The sequence below is a fragment of the Chaetodon trifascialis genome, chromosome 8 (genome assembly GCF_039877785.1).
Source record: "Chaetodon trifascialis isolate fChaTrf1 chromosome 8, fChaTrf1.hap1, whole genome shotgun sequence".
Taxonomy (NCBI): Eukaryota; Metazoa; Chordata; class Actinopteri; order Chaetodontiformes; family Chaetodontidae; genus Chaetodon; species Chaetodon trifascialis.
The window spans coordinates 27996796-28016087 of record NC_092063.1 but is presented as its reverse complement, the minus strand read 5'-3'; the positions used below and the strand labels follow the sequence as shown (position 1 = coordinate 28016087).

At 40.2% G+C, this 19292-nt stretch overlaps 1 protein-coding gene across 3 annotated transcripts in view; it reads left to right on the top strand.

Annotated features, from left to right (window-relative positions):
- Positions 1-18809, top strand: part of ccdc22 (coiled-coil domain containing 22) — a 30518-nt gene extending 11709 nt beyond the window's left edge. For 2 of the 3 annotated variants that reach the window (XM_070968920.1, XM_070968919.1), the window contains 11 exons: positions 2985-3154; positions 13414-13629; positions 13707-13877; positions 14864-14983; positions 15070-15186; positions 15283-15384; positions 15541-15648; positions 16206-16301; positions 16674-16733; positions 16838-16912; positions 17928-18809. In XM_070968920.1, the coding sequence (XP_070825021.1) occupies positions 2985-3154; positions 13414-13629; positions 13707-13877; positions 14864-14983; positions 15070-15186; positions 15283-15384; positions 15541-15648; positions 16206-16301; positions 16674-16733; positions 16838-16912; positions 17928-18041 (1349 nt within the window). In that variant the 3' untranslated portion in view covers positions 18042-18809. Of the gene's footprint in view, positions 1-2984; positions 3155-13413; positions 13630-13706; positions 13878-14863; positions 14984-15069; positions 15187-15282; positions 15385-15540; positions 15649-16205; positions 16302-16673; positions 16734-16791; positions 16913-17927 lie in introns of those variants that run through there. The other variant, XM_070968921.1, reaches the window with a different exon arrangement.
- The last annotated feature ends 483 nt before the right edge of the window (positions 18810-19292 follow it).

The following is a 19292-nucleotide window of genomic DNA, read 5'->3' as shown; positions in this document are numbered from 1 at the left end:
GTGTGGGGTTGTTTTTCAGCACATGGTACTGACAAACTTCACATAATTGAAGGAAGAATGAATGGAGAAATGTACAGAGACATTCTTGATAACAATCTGCTGCCATCCACCAGGATGTTGATGCTGAAGCTGAAGCGAGGGTGGACATTTCAGCAAGACCACAAGTGTTTGATCCCAAACACACAGCCAAGGAAACTGTCAGTTGGTTTCAGAGAAAGAAAATAAAGCTGCTAGAAGAGCCCGGTCAATCACCTGACTTTAATCTGATTAAAAATCTATGGAAAGAACTGAAGATCAGAGTTCATAGAAGAGGTCCTCAGAACCTTCAAGATTTGAAGAGAGTTTGTGTGGAAGAATGGGCCAAAATCACACCTGACCAATGCATGCAACTAGTTTCTACATACAGGAGGCGTCTTGAAGCTGTCATTACTAACAAAGGCTTTTTTTTTTTTTTATCAAGTATTAAATAATTTCCAGTTCCTGTGTTCAATACTTGTTGCCTGTGTCATTCCACTTTATTTCACACAACTTAATTTATGGACTTATTTGTTTTGATTTCTTTGTATTTGTGGATTACTTGGGTTGTTACTGACTTTTGATGAAAAATTCATTTCAATAGCCCCATTAAAAATACATTTTCTAAAAAAAAAAATGTTGACATGTTCAATGCTTATTTTCCCTGCTGTATCAGCTCTAAAAGTCAATGGAACATCCTCAATCTCTTTCTTGTTATCAGCACATTCATCCATAATTTTGTCGTGTGAGTTGGGCAGTTCTTCGTCTTGGCTCGTCTTTTTTCCAACATGGTGGCTGGGTTCTAAACGTTCTCATATTGCAGCCCAAGATGGTGACCTTGGTCATGATTACAAAGTCAGGATGAGCCAAGCTTTTTCAAATCAAAGCCCCTGACAGGCACTGGATGTTAACAGGAAACTAAGCAATGACCTAGTTAAAAATATAATACCCAGGAAGTATATATCTTAACAGGGAGCTCAGGCTGAAGCTTTTTTTTTTTTTTTTTTTTTTTTTTTTTCCCAAATAAAAGTCCCCAATAGTCACACTATGCATTTTAACTGCATTTTAGCAGGAAATTAGGGATGGACCTAGTTTTTCAAAATAAAATCTTCAGAAAATAACAGGAATCTTGGGATGAGGTGGTTGTTTCAAAATAAAATCCCAGCAAATTAATTATGTTATCTCTTATGTCTAGAGTGAGTTTTAGATCTGATATTAAAATAAAGATTTTTTTTTTTTTCGCAGTTTTAAGGCATTGTAATTCCACTTACTGCTGGTGCAAAATATAATCATTATCAGAATACTTTTTTTAATCCCAGAGAGGAAATTGAGCCACTTGCAGCTGCATCCATTGCAGAACAAGTAAATAAATTAGAAACAGCAATTCAGAAATATCTTACAGGATATGTAAAAATATGTAGGAAAAAAGTTTGTTCCCCTGTGATACATGTCCAACAATGGCTGTATCATCTGAGAACTTCTGCATGTGGCAGCTGTCCGTGTTGTGTTTGAAGTCTGATGTCTAGAGAGTGAAGAGGAAAGGAGAGAGCACTCTACCCTGTGGAGCCCCACTGCAAACCACCACATTAGACACGCAGTCACAAAGCCTCACGTACTCTGGTCTTTGATGTAGTTGATGGCCCATGCAGCCAGGTGGCAGTTTACTCCAGCTCCTTCCAGCCTCCCCCTGAACAGTGGTGGTTTGGTTATGTTGACACACTGGAGAAGTCAAAAAACATGACCCTCACTGGGCTTCCAGTATTCTCCAGATGAGAAACAGATCTGTGAAGCAGGTAGTTGACTGCGTCTGTCGTGGAATGTGAAGACCAAATGCACAAACCACAAAGGCCAAAAGTACTCAAACTCAGCTGTCCAATTGTTTCAGAAAAAAAATCCTCTTGAACATGTCCAAATAAAGATCTGCAGGAGTCAGAAGTCCGAGGAACAAAATACTTTATTGCCGGCAACAAGGAGAATAATTCAGATATGCACAAGGTACAAACCCGAAGGATTCTGACCTACAGTGGTCTGTGTTTTGTCTTTTATACTGTTCACCACGTAAAGAAGAAGCAGCTGCCAAGACACCTGCACATGAATCATAGGAAAGTCCCAGGAAGCATGCACATGAGTACCATCATGCCTCTGCTCAGTGCTCAACACAGTAGCGCTCCACGATTGTTGCCACAGCTGTTTCTCTGGTCATCAGTGCTCTGCTTACATCACAACACGGTAGCTGACACATCTGTTTCAAAGTCATTACATGTCTATATAGGAAAAGATTTCTACATCTGTTACTCAAGTCATCACATGTCTGCGTAGGAAAAATTACACTACATGTCCTCCACACCAATGCCTGTTTAAGTTTATATCAGCTATTTTTCAGACATTTTCAGAGTTGCTCAAGCAATTTAAAGACAATACAGCAATTATTTTTTGTAACTTTTTTACAAGCTTTTGCAACTCAAGTCAGTGAAAGCAAATGACACACCTCCCGACACATACACTAACACACAGACAGACAAGACAAACACACAAATATATACTAACACACATACACACACACACATTGGGAGATACAGCAGCAGCTAACAGATTACAGCTCTCACAAACAATCTACTTATAATATGTACTTATAATATTATTTTCAGTTTGTGCAAAATGCAAGAAAACAAAGCTTTGTCAAATGAGGTGGCTGCATCACATGTGTTACTTTTGGGGTTCTTTTGAGTTCATCATCGAGTTTTTGGTGAAATCGCTATGTGACAAAAAAAAACTATGTGATTTTGTGGGGACAAAATGTATTAGTATAAGTATTCCAGGAAATGAATGTAAGTCTGTGTAACGTCTCCAAAAGTAATGGAAACGTGTGTGTGTGTGTGTGTGTGTGTGTGTGTGTGTGTGTGTGTGTGTGTGTGTGTGTGTGTGTGTGTGTGTGTGTGTGTGTGTGTTGTGCTGTGCTGTGATTTCAGTGATGAAAGACTACCAGCAGGACATTCTTCCACCTGTGACTGCCCAGCCTTCCCATCATGCCTCTGTGGTGGCATCCATACTGGAACAGCACACAGCTGAACTGAGCGCTGCTCAAGAGTGGGACAACGAGTGGAACAGTCACGGACTCATGTCCCACCTCACACCACAGGCAAATTATCTCACTTACTACATTCATGTTTATATTTCACATTTAGATGGTCTATTAGTTGAGATGTCTTTAGAGTAGTTTAACAACAACTGAAAATCGGCAAGGCATAACCAATTTCTGTATGTGAACAAAATTTCTGTAAATGATCTATCTATTTAGCATGTATATAGACTACAAATACAAGTGTGTGTGTGTGTGTGTGTGTGTGTGTGTGTGTGTGTGTGTGTGTCTGTGTGTGTGTGTGTGTGTGTACAGACTCACACGCAGACACATATATAGCATTGCTGTTGGGCTCGTATCTTCATATTTTGGAATTTATATTTTTTTCATCAATCATTGCTATTGATCACCTTTTACACCTGCCTGGGGAATTTACAAATATTTAACCAATGACCAATAGTGGGTAGCACGGTGGCACACTGGGTGAGTAACACTGTTGCCTCACAGCTAGAAGGTCCCCGGTTCGAATCCCGCTGTGGGCGCTGGTGGCGTGTCCTCCACCATGTCTTCAGTGCCTACTGCTTGAGGAAAAAGGGGCCTTTCTGTGTGGAGTTTGAATGTTCTCCTTAAAATAACCCCCACTAAAAACAAGATCACCACCTGACCAATGGTGACGAAGAAGGGCGCCAGCATCGGTTGGCAGCTGGCAGCCCACTGCTCCTGGTCTGCCGCGGGGGAACGACGGACCAGGATGGGTCAAACACGGAGAAAAATAACTTCACCAAGCATGGCGTGTGTGCAGTCTCCTCCCTGTAGCAAGTGTGTGCAGTGATAAATAAAGTATCTTAAACTTAAATCTGCACAGCAGAGTTAGGCAGTTGTTTCTAGAGAGTGTCTATTTGAACTTTATTTTGGTAAAATGGTAATAACAATATACCCTCAAGTGGACACAGCTCAATCAGCTAAAATTAAAGCAATATCAATATGACTCACGTCAATAAGCCTATTCCCAAGGCATTAAGATTTGTACCCAGATTTATGATGACTTGACACATCTTTGACAAATAATGGCCACTTTTTAACCAAGCTTTTGATTGATGGTGCCCATGTCTTCAGTCGATCTTGCTTATTTATAATAGAAATGTGTATATCAGTCTCACAATGCTATATATACCCATTTTGGGGTAGATACAGTCAAAATCCAAAATTTTTAAGTCACGGAAGTGTTTTTCTCTTTATGCTTTATGCCTTAATCTCTTAGCAAAAATATTTCCTGGCAAACTGTAATGGTCCAAGCTTCTTTGTAGATCACGTTGAGATGGACCTTCATGTGTAATTTCAAGTCAGTTGGACTTGCATTGTGAGGGGCTTGGCCTTTCTGAAATAGGGTTTTTGGGTTGTGATTAGAGTGCCACCATCTGGCCGAAGGGCTCATATTTGTTGGGAAGCACTTCATCGTTTCCACATATTGGGCCAAGTTTCATGTTTCTAGCTCTTTCCAGCTCTCAGCAATTTAAGCCACTGCTGCAAAAAACAAAACAAAACAATAAATATAGCTGCACTCAAGCCTTTTTGCACGCCACAAAAAAATTCTCCCTTGAGTTTTATCAGGATTGTTCCACTGGAATGCTTTCACTTGGACTCAAGAATGAACGGATTTGATTTGATGGTCAAAGGTTACGGTCACTGTTACCTCATTTGTCCCATTCTTGTGAAAGCATCATCTCCGGAAAGCCACAAGGCACAAACGTTCATTTTGACTCAATGATGAACTGATTAAATTTCGGTGATTGAAGGTCAAGGTCCCTGTGACCTCACAGAACATGTTTTTGACCATAATTTTTGAATTCATACACAATGTTTCACATGAATGTCACTTAAAATTATGAAGTGATTTTATATCCAAAAGGTCAAAGGTAAACTTAGCTGTGATATCATAATGTTCTGCAAAGACACTTTCTTGGTAATTATCAAACACCTAACTCAGGAACAGAGGAAGAGATTGTGACCATATTTGACATTTGGTTGGATACTGAATTGGTGACACTAATCTTGGGTGCCCACCTTGGAACTGTGGTGATTGTGTAGATATGTTCTGCTGGGTCAGTGATGTGTATGATGGATCCATATTTTAGAATCTGTAGCTTCTTTGCAGAAACATCCATATTTAAAGCATTGTAGTTCACCACAAGCTTTTTTTTTTTTTTTTTTTTGCTCATATTTAGCTTCAGGTGATTGCTGTTGGTTGTGATGGAGCTCTCTATCAATCATCTGCACTCCTGTATAATAATTTCTGAAGTGAAGAAATCAAGTCTCTTTGGAAACTATTCACTGGAATCATATGCCAATATGGTGATAACTTTTGTTTTGCTAAAAGAATACCCTTTATGGCTTTTATTAAATCTTCACTACATACATGAGTGTGCACAGACATGGATGTAAACTGAAATTTGACTGATTGATAAATAAGTAAACAGTATAATAAGTAATACAGTGGTTGAATTTAACATTATTGCTCTTTGAAATAATGATACTGCACAGTTTGGAATACTCTTGCACATCAGTAAATTGTTAGTTTTTATGTGTGGTCTACCGGGAGCAGTGTTGATTGTACAGTCTGATAACAACAGAGTTGCAGTATCTGTTTTTCACACAATAGGGATGGAGCATTCTGTCACTGAAAGAGCTGCCCAGTGCTGTCTGGATGTCCTGTGTGTGTGGGACATGTTCTCCATCAGAGATGATAGCTTAGCCATCATTCTACTTTGTCAAGTAGACAGAGTCAAAAGGCATTCTCAGGAGTACCCCTGCACTTCAAAGACTTGAGTCTCCTCAGCAGATCCAGTCTGCTCTGGCCTTTGTTATATATTGCATTTGTATTGTCACCAGCCCAGTTTATTATTCAGGTGAACACCCAGGTCCTTGCAAGACTCCACCTCTCAATTTCTGCTCCCTGAGTATTCACTTGTGTATGAGGAGAGTCTTTGCAATTGCGGCAGTCAACAACCAGCTCTTTAGTTTTCCCTGTGGTATGATGATTTATGATGCCTGGAGAAATTCTCAATGAATTATGGCCATTGTTCTTTGGTGTTTATGCTTTCAAAAAGTAGATGTCCAATTACTGTTTTTCAGTTTATGCTAATTAGCAAAAAATCTCATGCTGGATTTTCATGGTCCAGAGAGTGTTTCATGGAGCACGTTGAGCAAAACTTGTTTATCCAATTTCAAGTCGATCTGTATTATGTTGTGAACAGCGTTTTTGGACCTTCATTACAGCACCACAATCTGGGCTATTGGGCAGTTTTTTGGGAAGCAGTTGCTCATCATTTCCAGTAATTGGTTGAGTTTTATGTTTCTACCTCATTTCCAGCTCACAGCAGTTTGAGCTGCTGCAGCAGTACAATAATAATAATTAGCCGCCACAAACAGTAGCATTCTTCCCCTTTGGGACTTGATTCCTAATGATAAACCAGCACAAACACAATAGAGGTTTGCCCCTTTGTGCCAGAATTTCTGTCACTGTGAATAGCTAAATGAGTAAAAGGTAACCTGATTGCCAAAAAGCGTACAGTTAAAGATAATCACTGTTCACAGATATCTGCATATGAATGCAGAATCTTAAGGCAAGGGACAAGATTTTGGTATCAGAAGTGATCTGGTTTTTGTGTGTAGTCCATTTATACTATTTGAGTTGTGTTTGACCAATCACGAATGAGTGGGCATAGGTTGCAGGCAAGCAGTCCATGTGCAGAGCAATTAGGGTGGAAACATTGGCTGAAAAGCAATCTCAGAACCCATTGACTATAGTCTGATGATGATAGCTTTTTAAAAGATTGATCTGAATTCATATGCAAAAATCTGTTCATAGAGATTAACCAAAATATTAAGATGTTGTTGTTGAGTTTGAAAGTGAAGTTGCTTTTCGGACTGTAAAAATGATTGGCTCACAGAAGAAGTCGTCTTTGCCCAGATATCTGTCATTTGAATATTCACTGTCAGCACCAGAAGCCCGAAACAAGCCGATGGGCTCTGAAAATGAGTTAAAGATGACACATTTCTTTGTTAGTGTAAGATTACATTTCTCATCTCATCTCTAGAAATGTGACCGATTTTATTAGTGAACCAAAACCATGACAACCCAAAGTTGAGACCAGGAGGCAGAGCTGTAGTCTGACAGGCTTCTCCACCCTTACCCACCCAATAGAGACTGTGTCTGCCCCCAGACCACATAAATTAATTAAACCAAAGGTAAACAGAAGAGGAGTTATACATTAAAACCTAATTAAAAGTAAAACAACCACTGAAATAGTACAACAAGATAGGAGGATAGGATCAGATCACTGTCCTCTGAAGCTGTACTAGTAAATGAGTTAATATCAGACCATAATATTGATTTATGGCTGTGTCAGGAAGAGTTTGTTAGTCTAAATGAAGCTACTCCACCGAACCATATGAATACTCACATTCCCTGAGACAGAGGCCAAGGAGGTGGAGTTGCAGCCATTTTTGAGTCAAACCTATTAATCAACCCTAAACCAAAACTCAATTCTAACTAATTTGAAAGCCTTCTCTTAGTCTTTCACATCAAACCTGGAAAACGGTGCAGCCAGTTTTATTTGCTCTAGTGTACCACTCTCCTGGTCCTTATTCTGAATTTATATGAGTTGTCTGAGTTTCTGTCAGGTTTAGTCCTTAAAACAGTTAAAGTAATTTTTTTCAGTGATTTTAATGAACATGTCAACGTTCATAATGACAGCCTTAGTGCTTCCTTTATGTTATTATTAGACTCAGTTGGCTTCTGTCAGAAGGTATACTCACTTTTTTAATTATACTCTCGACCTTGTTCTGACATATGGCATTGAAATTGAACACTTAATAGTCTCCTCACAGAATCCTCTTTTATTGGACTATCATCATCAAACAACTTTTGAATTCCTGTTGCTAAATTTAAGGATATGAAATATGTTTTGGGAATATGGTATATTCCCCCCAAAAAAACTGCAAATTAAAGCAAACTTCATGAAAGTCAAAGTCATCAACCTGTATTTTAGACCCCATCCCAACTAAGCTGCTTAAATAAGTTTTACCCTAAATTGGCTTTTCCTTATTAGGTATGGTCAACCTGTCTTTACCAACAGGTTACGTACCACAGTCCTTTAAAGTAGCTGTAATAAAACCACTTCTTAAAAAGCCTACTCTTGATCCAGGGGTTTTAGTCAACTCTAGACCTATGGTGAACCTCCCCTTTTACATCAGAAATTCACGAGAAAGCAGTTGCTAATCAGCCATGTGACTTTCTACACAACGATAGTTTATTTGAGGATTTCCAGTCAGGATTTAGAGTGCATCATAGCACAGAGACAGCACTGGTTAAAGTTACAAATGACCATGTAATTGCAGCAGACAAAGGCCTCTCTACTAGTCTTATTAGTGCATTTGACACTATTGACTATGATATCTATTGCAGAGACTGGAACACTTCATTTGCATTAAGGGAACGGCACCAAGCTGGTTTAAATCTTACTTTTCGGATCGACCTCAGTTTGTACATATTAATGATGATTCTTCTGTGCACACTTAAGTTAACTTATGTTTCCCTTAGGAAACGCTGTCAGGAAATACTCCATACATTTTCATTGCTATGCAGACGATACCCAGTATATTTATCGATGAAGTCAGGAGAAAAGCCAGCTTTTTTTTTTTTTTTTTTGGCGCTAAATTTGGACATAATTGAAGTTATAGTGCTAGGCCCTAAACATCTTAGAAACTCACTTTCTGATGATATAGCAATTATGAATGACATTGCGCTGGCGACTAGCACCACTGTAAAGAATCTGGGAGTTATCTTTGATCAGGATATGTCCTTTAACTCAACTGCAAAACACCTTTCAAGGACTGCCTTTTTTCTCCTACATAATTGCAAAAATCAGGCACATTCTGAATCAAAATGATGCAGAAAAACTACTCCATGCATTTGCCACTTTCAGGTTGGATTATTGCAATTCCTTTGTATCAGGCTACCCAAATTCGTTGCTATCTTAAAGAGCTCATCGTACCTTATTACCCCTCTAGAGCACTGCATTCCTAAAACGCAGGCTTACTTATGGTTCCTAAAGTCTCCAAAAGCAGAATGGGAGCCAGATCCTTGAGCTATCAAGCACCGTCTCAGATTTAAGAGTAGGTTTAAAACTTTCCCTTTTGATGAAATTTTTAATTACAGCTGGCTCAGGCTTGCCATGGACCAGCCCTTAGTTATGCAGCTATAGGATTAGATTGTCAGGGAATGATACACCAAGCTTCTCTGCTCTTCTCTCCTCTTCTCTCTCTCCACCTGCACACTTTCATATCAAGGCACGTTACTAACTTCTTCCTCAGAGTGTTTGTGCTTTGTCGTCTCATAGGTTCCCATCGGTAGGGGTTTAACCTGGATTGTGGATTATAGTTAAGTTTAAGTCTATTATCGGAGCCTTTCTCTCTCTTTCCACTCTCTCTCTCTAAGACAACCGGTCGAGGCAGAGGGCCAACCCCAATTGCATATTAGGCTTATTGGCAAAATCTACAATTTCTCAGGTGTTTGCAATAAACAAATTACACGAGAACTGTTTAAGTAGTTCAGTGAAGCTTATATTACAAGGGTTTTGATCCAAATTCAACACAAAATGCTACTGACAGCTTCTGACAGTGTTCCTGAGGAATGTTAGCCCATTCCTCATGGGCCATGGCCTCCTGTTCAGTAATATTCTTAGGTGTGCATTTTGCAACCGCCTTCTTCAAATCCCACCAGATTTTCTATGGGGTTCAAGTCAAGTGATTGTGACGGCCACTCTAGGATCTTCCATTTGTTCTTCTGAAACCAAGCCTTGGTGGACTTTGAGGTATGCTTGGGATCATTGTCCTGTTGGAAGGTCCAGTGACGCCTGAGCTTCAGCTTCCTCACAGACAGCATGACGTTTTCTCCTAAGATATCCTGATACTTGACTGAATCCATCGTGCCCTCCACATGCTGCGAGTTTCCAGTGCCAGGGGCAGCAAAGCAGCCCCAGAGCATCACTGGTCCACTGCCATGCTTGACTGTAGGCACGGTGTTGTTTTCAGCATTGAATAATTTTGATTGCAACTGTATAAATAAAATTGCCTCCAGAGTCGTTTTCCACAGCCCCATTGAGTGCTTGATAAAGCTGTTAGTGTCCTGTTGATGTTGCACAGTTCCAAGCATTCTAGGATCCATGTGTGTCGCATTGAGTCATAGGATTTCTTGTAGTCAATCCAGGCAGTGCACAGGTTGGTTTGTCTGGTCTTGCAGTCTTGGGTGAATGCTCTATCGACCAGTAGCTGGTGCTTGGCTCCCCTGGTATTGCTACCAATTCCTTTCTGGACCCTGCTTATGTATTGGACCATGTGCCTATTCATCTTGACCGCTATGATGCCTGACAGGAGCTTCCATATTATACAGAGGCAGGTTATTGGTTGGTAGTTTGGTAGTATTGCACCCTTCTGGGGGTCCTTCATGATCAGGACTGTCTACCTGTGGGTCAACCAAAAAGACTATCTATAACTTACAATTACTCCAGAACTCAGCTGCACGTGTGCTGGCGAGGACCAAGGCAAGGCAAGGCAAGGCAAGGCAAATTTATTTGTATAGCACAATTCATACACTAGGCAATTCAAAGTGCTTTACAGAAGCATAAAAATACATTAAAATCACACATTCCAAAGAAAGAAAGGGAGTAGAAGAGAATAGAAAAATAAAAATAAAATACAATTAAAGGAAAATTAAAAACAGAAGCCAGTAAAAGACAATAATTTAGCATTTAGAATGATTAAAACCATTGAGCAAATACCAGACCAGAGGGCGGGAGCACATTACACCGGTTTTAGAATCGCTGCATTGGCTCCCCGTGTGTTTCAGGATCGACTTTAAGGTGCTTTTATTAGTTTTTAAGTGTCTTAACGGTCTCGGGCCATCTTATTTATCTGACCTGTTTTTATCATATCAGCCCTCGCGGATCCTGAGGTCCTCTGGCACAGGCCTTTTGATTGTTCCAAGGGTTCGGACCAAAGCCTACGGGGAGGTGGCATTCAGCCACTATGGCCCGAAGCTTTGGAACAGCCTGCCAGAGTGCATCAGGACCGCAGAGACTGTTGGTGTTATTAAGAGAAGGCTCAAGACTCACCTTTTTAGTTTGGCTTTCAATTGATTTCTAATACTCTTTTAACTCAGACATGTTTTATCCGAGCACATTGTCTTTTAGCTCTTAGGTCCTTTTATTTTATTCAATTTTAGGTTTTAGGTCCTTTATTCTATTGTCTTTTAGGTTCTAGGTCTTTTTATTCTATTGTCTTTTAGGTTTTAGCTCCAGTGCTTCCTCATGGGGGGCCTCCGCGCTGGGAGGGGTGTCTGGTCTGCCCGCCGGGGCGTTGTCCTGGGGGCCCCTTGGGCCCAGAGGACTGGGGGGCTCTGCCCTGTGCGTGGAGTCCACCCCGGTTTTTGTCTGGGTCTGTTGCGCCGACGCTCCCTGTGGCCACGGCCGGTGATCCTTCGCAGTGCGGATGAGTTCCTCGTAGGTGGTTTTCTTTTCCTTTTTCCTCTCATGATGCCTCAGTGCCCTGCCATTTTCGTGGCTTTCGTGTGTTGGGAGGGGTAGTTGCTTTTATATTGCTATGTTATGTTTTTATCTTTTGTCAAGCACCTTGTGCTGCATTTTTATGTATGAAAGGTGCTATGGAAATAAAGTTTGAAAGTAAAGTTTGAACCACCCTGGTGGGTTCCATCCATCAGTAGTTGGTTTGTCTGTAATGCCATTGTGATGGTTACTGGTTCTTGTTCTGGGAGATTGCTGTGGTCTACTCTTAGATCCACTAGCCACTGAGCATCTGTGTTATGTGATGCCTATTTTTCCCTCATGCTCTTCCAGTACCTTTCAGTCTCAGCTCTGGGTGGATCTACTCCAGTGTTCTTACTCTGCCACTGAGAGTACACTACATGGTTTGGTGGAGAACATCCAATTTATTCCCCTGGCTTCTGCTTCTCTCATGTATCTCTTCAGGCGGGTAGCCAGAGATGTGAGTCTTTGCCTGGCAGTCTCTAGTGCCTCTGGTAGGGACAGTTGGTGGTACTTCCTAGGAGTCCCTTTCTTCCCCACACCTGAGAGTTCTGAGAGTTCACTAACTTCTCTTAATTTTGCCTTGATCCTGGCCTCTAGCCTCCTTTTCCATGGGGGGTATTGCTCCTTTTGGCTGTTCATGCTGTTCATTTTATGGACTAACATCTCTAGAATCACTGTTGCTGTGGTGTACATCAGCTGATTGGTCTCTGTCATGGCCCAAGTAGAGATAGTTTGTAATGCTGCATTCACATCTTCAAGCAGACTTTCAAAGGGTACTTTATCACTCAGTCGTCCAGTATCCCACATCTCATTGGGGCACCCTGGTTTCCCCAATGCCTGACTCAGACCTTGTTGACCCGGACAACATCTGAGCTTGTTTGACTTATGTATTTGTGGATTCACTCATACTGAGCTGAAGGAGGTTCTTAAATAATAATAATAATAATAATAATAATAATAATAATAATAATAATAATAATAATAATAATAATAATAAATAGGGCCTTAATAAATAAATAAATGAATTAATGAATACAGAAATAAATACCTAAATAAATATATGTTATTTGTGCGCATTATGTCCATCAGAAGGAAAATCAATACAAGAGACATACTACTTGTATATTATTTCACCATAAGATATCCATACCTACACATTTCAAATTAAACAAATAAAGTAATGCTACTATGCTGCGTTTTTGAATGATGCTCTCATTTCAGCTTGACCTTCATTACATTTTCAGTCACTGAATGTGACACTGTGTGAGCAGAGTTTCCAGTTGGTGCTGACTTCAGTGTCCAAGACAAACAAAAGGAATTCCAGTCAAATATCTGTTTATGGATCCTATTTTCCCATGTTTTTTGTGTTCCAAGTGACTAATGGAGACAGCGATATTTGAATTTTTTTTTAGTATTGAAAGAAAAAAGTGTTGCAATATAATTCCTCTGGGTCTTTGTGCACCGTTAATGCATGTCCACTTGTGTTTGTTAGTGGTAAAAGTGTTTGTTTTTACCACTGACAGGCTCAGATTGTTGTAAGTGTCTGACAACATTATGAAACGAATGCAGACCACAAACTCTGCCAACACAATATATGTTATCAAGGTTATACTCTTGGATGCCCTGCACATGTTCCAGACAGGCTGAAATACTGCTAAACATGCTAATTACAACCCATTTCCATGTTAAATGAGTTTGTCTGTTGTTCAGCAGGAGTTTCGCTGCAGAAAACTGACCAGATTACGTAAACGCATCAAGGAGCAGCTGCATTCTGCTGCGCTGCCCTCTCCTGAAAGTGCCTTTGGAGGTCCTTGCTCCATCTCTGACCTGTCTGAGCTACTACGGGCCTTCAGATGTGCTGGCCCCACTGGCCATATGCTAACCAAGGGCACCCACTTCACCCACACCCAAAAGTTTACCTTCACACAGGTGAGAAGCAATCATGGCCAAAACACCAAAAAATATAGCATGTAGTGCATTGTTCTGTGTGTGTGCATGTCCTCCAGGAGGCAGCAGCAGTGACCAGCTCCATACCCACTGGCCATCAGTCAGAGTGTGATATCCAGCTCTGTCAGCAGGAGGAGCTCACTTCAATCCAGCATCAGTTCCAACAGCTCTGCAGTGATGTTGTCCAGGTTGCAGAAGACATGAAGCACATGAGTGTCAATTATACACAGGTAACACATACACACACACCTGAACCTAATCGACATGTCCTAGGCTAGACATGATTTACTTGCTTACATTTGAAGATTAAATTCCCCTCACCATGTGGGAAAATCGTATTCATAATAACACCAGGGGTGCACTCTGAACACTTTGCATTCAGACTGAAAACAATCCTATACGGGAGTAGGAGTAACAGATGAATGCCTTAAACGGCTAATCAGATGCCAAAATACTGCACAGTGGTTATAATACTTGTTAGCATTGTGATTACTAAGTGTTAGTAGTTGTATGTGTGCTTGCTTGGATTTTACTGGCTGAAGACACCCCCCCCCCCCCCCCAGGGGTGGTGCAGAGGGAGAGATGTGAGCAATGGTGCATGCTGGTGTTGTAAAAATAGTGGGACATCTCTGAGTCATTGCTCAAATAGATTCACTCAGAAAACAAGTAAATAGAAAAGATGCTCTTTGTAACTGCAGAAATTACCTGAGAATCATCAAATGTAATGCATTTATGTAGCACTTTGCAAGTCTTACCAATGACTCAGTGCTTTATATCACAAGTCAGCATTCACACATACATGCAATGTGCCATCTGCTCAATAGGAATGATACACATACACTCACACACTGATGGCACAGCTATTGGGAGCTGATTAGAAGATTACCACTCTGCCTCCTGAGCCACAACTGCCACAACACCATCTGATGACACATAAATCAGTCATAAAGTGTCAATAATTCTAACACTAAATGCACAGTTCTGTCAACATAAATCCTGTACATTTTATATAATAACATAACATCATTATGGTGGTATCTGTATTCTGGCTGAGGGGGAAGGGCAGTATCAGAACTGCCTGTTTTCATCATTTTAAGGGAAAGGGGTGTATAACACCGATTTAGAGTAATAGTAGATGTGAGCTTCCATAACAGTAGGCATAACATCCAAAAAGAGTAAAATGAGCATAAAGGCACATTGATGTGTTTTGGTGCAGGTGTTGGATGAGTTGAAGCAGAGAGAGCTGGGAAACACTGAAAAAGAGGAGAAGATGCAAGTAAAGAAGAAAACGATCAATCTTTTGCCAGATGCAGACAACAACCTGCTGAAGCTTCAGGTAGGAGGGGCTGAGTGAGATCTCTGTCATCAAACCCAGCAGGGCACTCAGATTTAGTGGAAACCTGTAGGTTTTTTTTCCTCTAGGTTCTGGTGGAGGCCAGTGCCAAGCGGGTGGTGAACCTGGCCTCTCAGTGGGAGAAACATCGTGCTCCACTCATTGATGAACACCGTAGACTCAAAGAAATCTGCAGCAACCAAGATGTAAGTGGTGCCTTACAACAAGTTTGGCATTCATTAAAACATTTGATACAGTGAAAGCACATTTTAATTGTGCTCATTTGTCTCCATTTTCCTCAGCTGGAATCATCCAGAAGGCTATCTGAAATCAAGACTTTGCATGACAAAATCCGCGTGTCTACAGAAGAGGCCAAGAAGAAGGAAGAAATATACAAACAACTGGTAATGAACTGAATTTATACTTGTCCTGCTGACACAGGATCTTTTGAAATTGTCACAATGGTGGTAGGACTTTAATTAGTTGTCTTCTGGCACCTTTGTTGAATGTGCTAAATCTGTGTTTGATATTTGTGTTCTGCCTCTTATGTTTCAACATAGGTAACAGAGTTAGAAAATCTTCCTCAGGATGTGTCTCGATCAGCATACACTCAGAGGATTCTAGAGATTGTCAGCAACATCAAGAAACAGAAGGAGGAAATTACAAAGGTACATCTACAAGCAAATGACAAGAAGGTGGATTTCTCTGCACATAACTAATACATAAAGGAAGGAAGCAAATGCAGGGTTAGTTTGAATAGTTTCTGTTAAGTTTTGCACACAGCAGTATAGTGGCCCAGTCACCCCAGCATTTAAAACAGCAACATTTTGAATAGAAATGAACCCCTTTAGTGGATTTAAGCTTTAAGTGGTTGCTGTTTACATGGTAAATGGACTGTATTCATATAGTGCTTTTCTCATCTTAATGACTACTCAAAGCACTTTTACAACGCGAGTCAGCAGCTACTGTACACAAGTACCAGTGAGCCACCTGCTCATTACAAGCAGGAACCATTCACATGTACATTAGCACACTGACGCAATCAGGAGCAATTAAGGCTTCAGTATCTCAAGGATACTTTGACATGTAAACTGCAGGGACCAAGGATCGAACCACGGACCTTTTGATAAGTGGATGACTGCTCGACCTCCTAAGCCACAGCTGTGTGTAAGCTCTAACGTCTCTCATAAACTGCAGCTGTTCCTCCTGTTAACTTTGCTTGCAGATTTTGTCAGATACTAAGGAGCTCCAGAAAGAGATCAATAACTTGACAGGAAAGCTGGACAGAACCTTCGCTGTGACTGATGAGCTAGTCTTCAAGGTGACCTTTATTTTTAATCATAACTCTTGTTACATTCTGTTTTAGTTGTTTGAATGTGAAAGTAGTAATGTGAATCCTTTATTCCAATCCAAAGCAACAAAATTTGCTGCATTGACCATATACATTGGTTTATAAATGAACACTGTATTGAATTTAATGACTATTTTGCTTCATCTTCATGATGTACATTGAAGTGCATTTTATTACACAAGAAAAATGTCAAAAAAGTTAACAGGTTTAAATTAATTCTTGGACCAGTATAGATGTGCTAAATCCTGTGGATTCTTAAAATCCTGTTTTCAATATGTACTATTTGTTTCTGTTTTTGGACAAATTGTTTCATTTATTTATTTACTCCTTTGTCATTTGTAGGATGCTAAAAAAGATGAATCCGTCCGCAAATCCTATAAGTACCTGGCTGCCCTGCATGAAGTATGTCATGTGTTTGTCTGAATTTCTTCTATTTCATCTTATCTGTCACTCCCATCAGAGAATGTGATCCATGTGTCATTTTTCTATCTTGCATTCTTATGAAGAACTGTTATCAGTTGGTCCAAACCATTGAGGACACTGGTACAATCTTGAGAGAAATTCGCGATCTAGAGGAGCAGGTAAGATTTAGAATTTTGTTACATCATCACATCATACCCTCTAACATTTGGTGAAAGATTATTTTGCTGTGTTAAACAGTGTCAGATGAGATGATCAATATCAGTTTTATCTGTGTGTCCAGTACAGAGAGAGCTGTCGGATGTGGTTAACTGAGCTTAGCATAAAGACTGGGAGCGTTGTATCTACATTTTACTTTCCATCATGTTTACATATGATGCCTATTTAACAAATAGAGATAAAAAACAAGACATTCATTAGAGTTATTTCATTTTTGTAAACTTAAATTTGATTGCTTTTATTTTGTTGTTACAGTAGAAACACCAAACTGAGTGTCAGTGAACTATACAACATACTGATACACAGTTTCAGTCAGGGTTTAGTTGTGTCTTTATGATGGATATGGAAGCAGTCCATTTTTCCCATTTTTGATTGCCTTTATTAGATTTTTAGTGTAAACTCAGTATACCAGATTTCCAAAGTGAATTTAGGGATTGATTCCTCATTTCCCTTGAACATATCCTTATTTGCAGTCAATCTTTGGACACTGCATCCCTCCATATTTAATTCATTATCTTTCTGACTTGTAGTAGATCTTGTATCACATCAATACACCAAAGGTGCAGCATAATAATGTTCTTAAAGATTTGGTAGAGCCATACCTCCTATTGTCTTTGGGGAGTTGTGCATTTAATTCTCCTGTTATTATGGTCCTGAAACTTTCAGCTGTTGAGCGGATCATAAAATTTGCTATGCAAATAATGTTGAAAACAGGATCTCAGTGAGTGGTAGTACTCAATAAATGGTTTGGACCTTGCCTGGTCTGTTTTTTGTTTTTTGACTCGTGTGTGTGTGTGTGTGTGTGTGTGTGTGTGTGTGTGTGTGTGTGTGCGCGTGTGTGTGTGTGTGTGTCATTATCAGAATCTCCAGATATTCTTTTTCAAAATTCAGCAGCGCATTCAGAGATTTACTGTACAGTTTAGTACATTTTCCACTTATATCTTAAATTTTTCACAGATTGAGACAGAAAACGGAAACAAAACTGTGGCTAACCTGGAAAGGATTCTGGACGACTACAAGGCTATTCGACAGGAGAACTCTGCACTCGCTGCCAAAATCAGAGAAGGCTGAAGGAAGCCCTGGCTTCCTCCACTTTCCAAGTAGTGGTAAAATGTAGAGCCATATATGACCTGAATGGGACTGAAATGGAACTCCAGTTTTCTCACTGATGACACTGTTGTTTATCAATACCACCTTCTGTTGCCATTGGAGACCTGCTTTTCTTTTGAAAGGCATGCTGATTTTTGTACTGTGGAATTTAACTGACACTTTAATGTACAACCTGTGGATGGATAAATATGACAACTATTTTTTCCATTTCAAACTGATTTCCACAGGAATACATGCTCTCTAAGGGTCGGCGCTGGTTGTTTGCCCTGTACCCAAATGAAACATAACACTGGTCAGCAGAGGGTGCTGTCAGATGTTTTCTCTTCAAATGTAAACTCTTTCATGTTGATGTATGAAATGTTTTTGCAAGATATCTCGATTAAAATCAAATCATTGACTTTGAATTTTTAATACAGGAATTATTACACCATTCCAGACCTTAGCATTTCCTCTGTTTTCATGATTTTATTTGAATTGAATATGTTGCAGTGTTTCCTTTAGGATGTTTTTCAGCAGCGGTGGCTGACTCCGGGGAGCCGTGGCAGGGTGAACAAATGACACTTGATTGCAGATTTTACTTTTACAACCTATTTATTGAATGGCCAGTTGAAAATTGCTTTTTTAAGGCTGAATGTGTCTCCAAACCCCGCTCCTCCCCCTCCTGCTCAGTGCGTACACACTGAAGCCACCACACAACATGTAGTTGACCAATCACGTGCGGCTTGAACGAAAAAAAAAAAATCGAGAAAAAAAAAAAACCCGACACGGCTCCCACTCCGGCTCTCAGGCAGGAGCCTGCTCCGATCGTTCACATCGAAGGGCTGTCTCTGAGAGCAGTTTCGCGACCGTCACATCACTGCTGACTAGCGTCATCTTCATCAGCTGTCTTTATCTTCTTTGAGAAATATCTGAACAAGCTCAAATGAAAATGCAGTCAGCAGTTACATCATGGCGTGCAGATAGCTTAATGCTAACAATTAGTTACTCACGTTAGCGACACTAAGTTGGCACCGGGCCCAATTAACTTAAGCAACCGATGTGATACGTAACGTTAGCTGGCCATCAATATTTTGCGAATGTCTATTTAACTTGTAAAATCTATTATGAGTTATCTTAAGCTAATAGGTCTACCTTTTCCAAGACGACAATGGCGGCCCGCCACCCCTAAATGAACGTAGTGGAAACAGTGTTCTCAGTGAATGGCATTTTAAT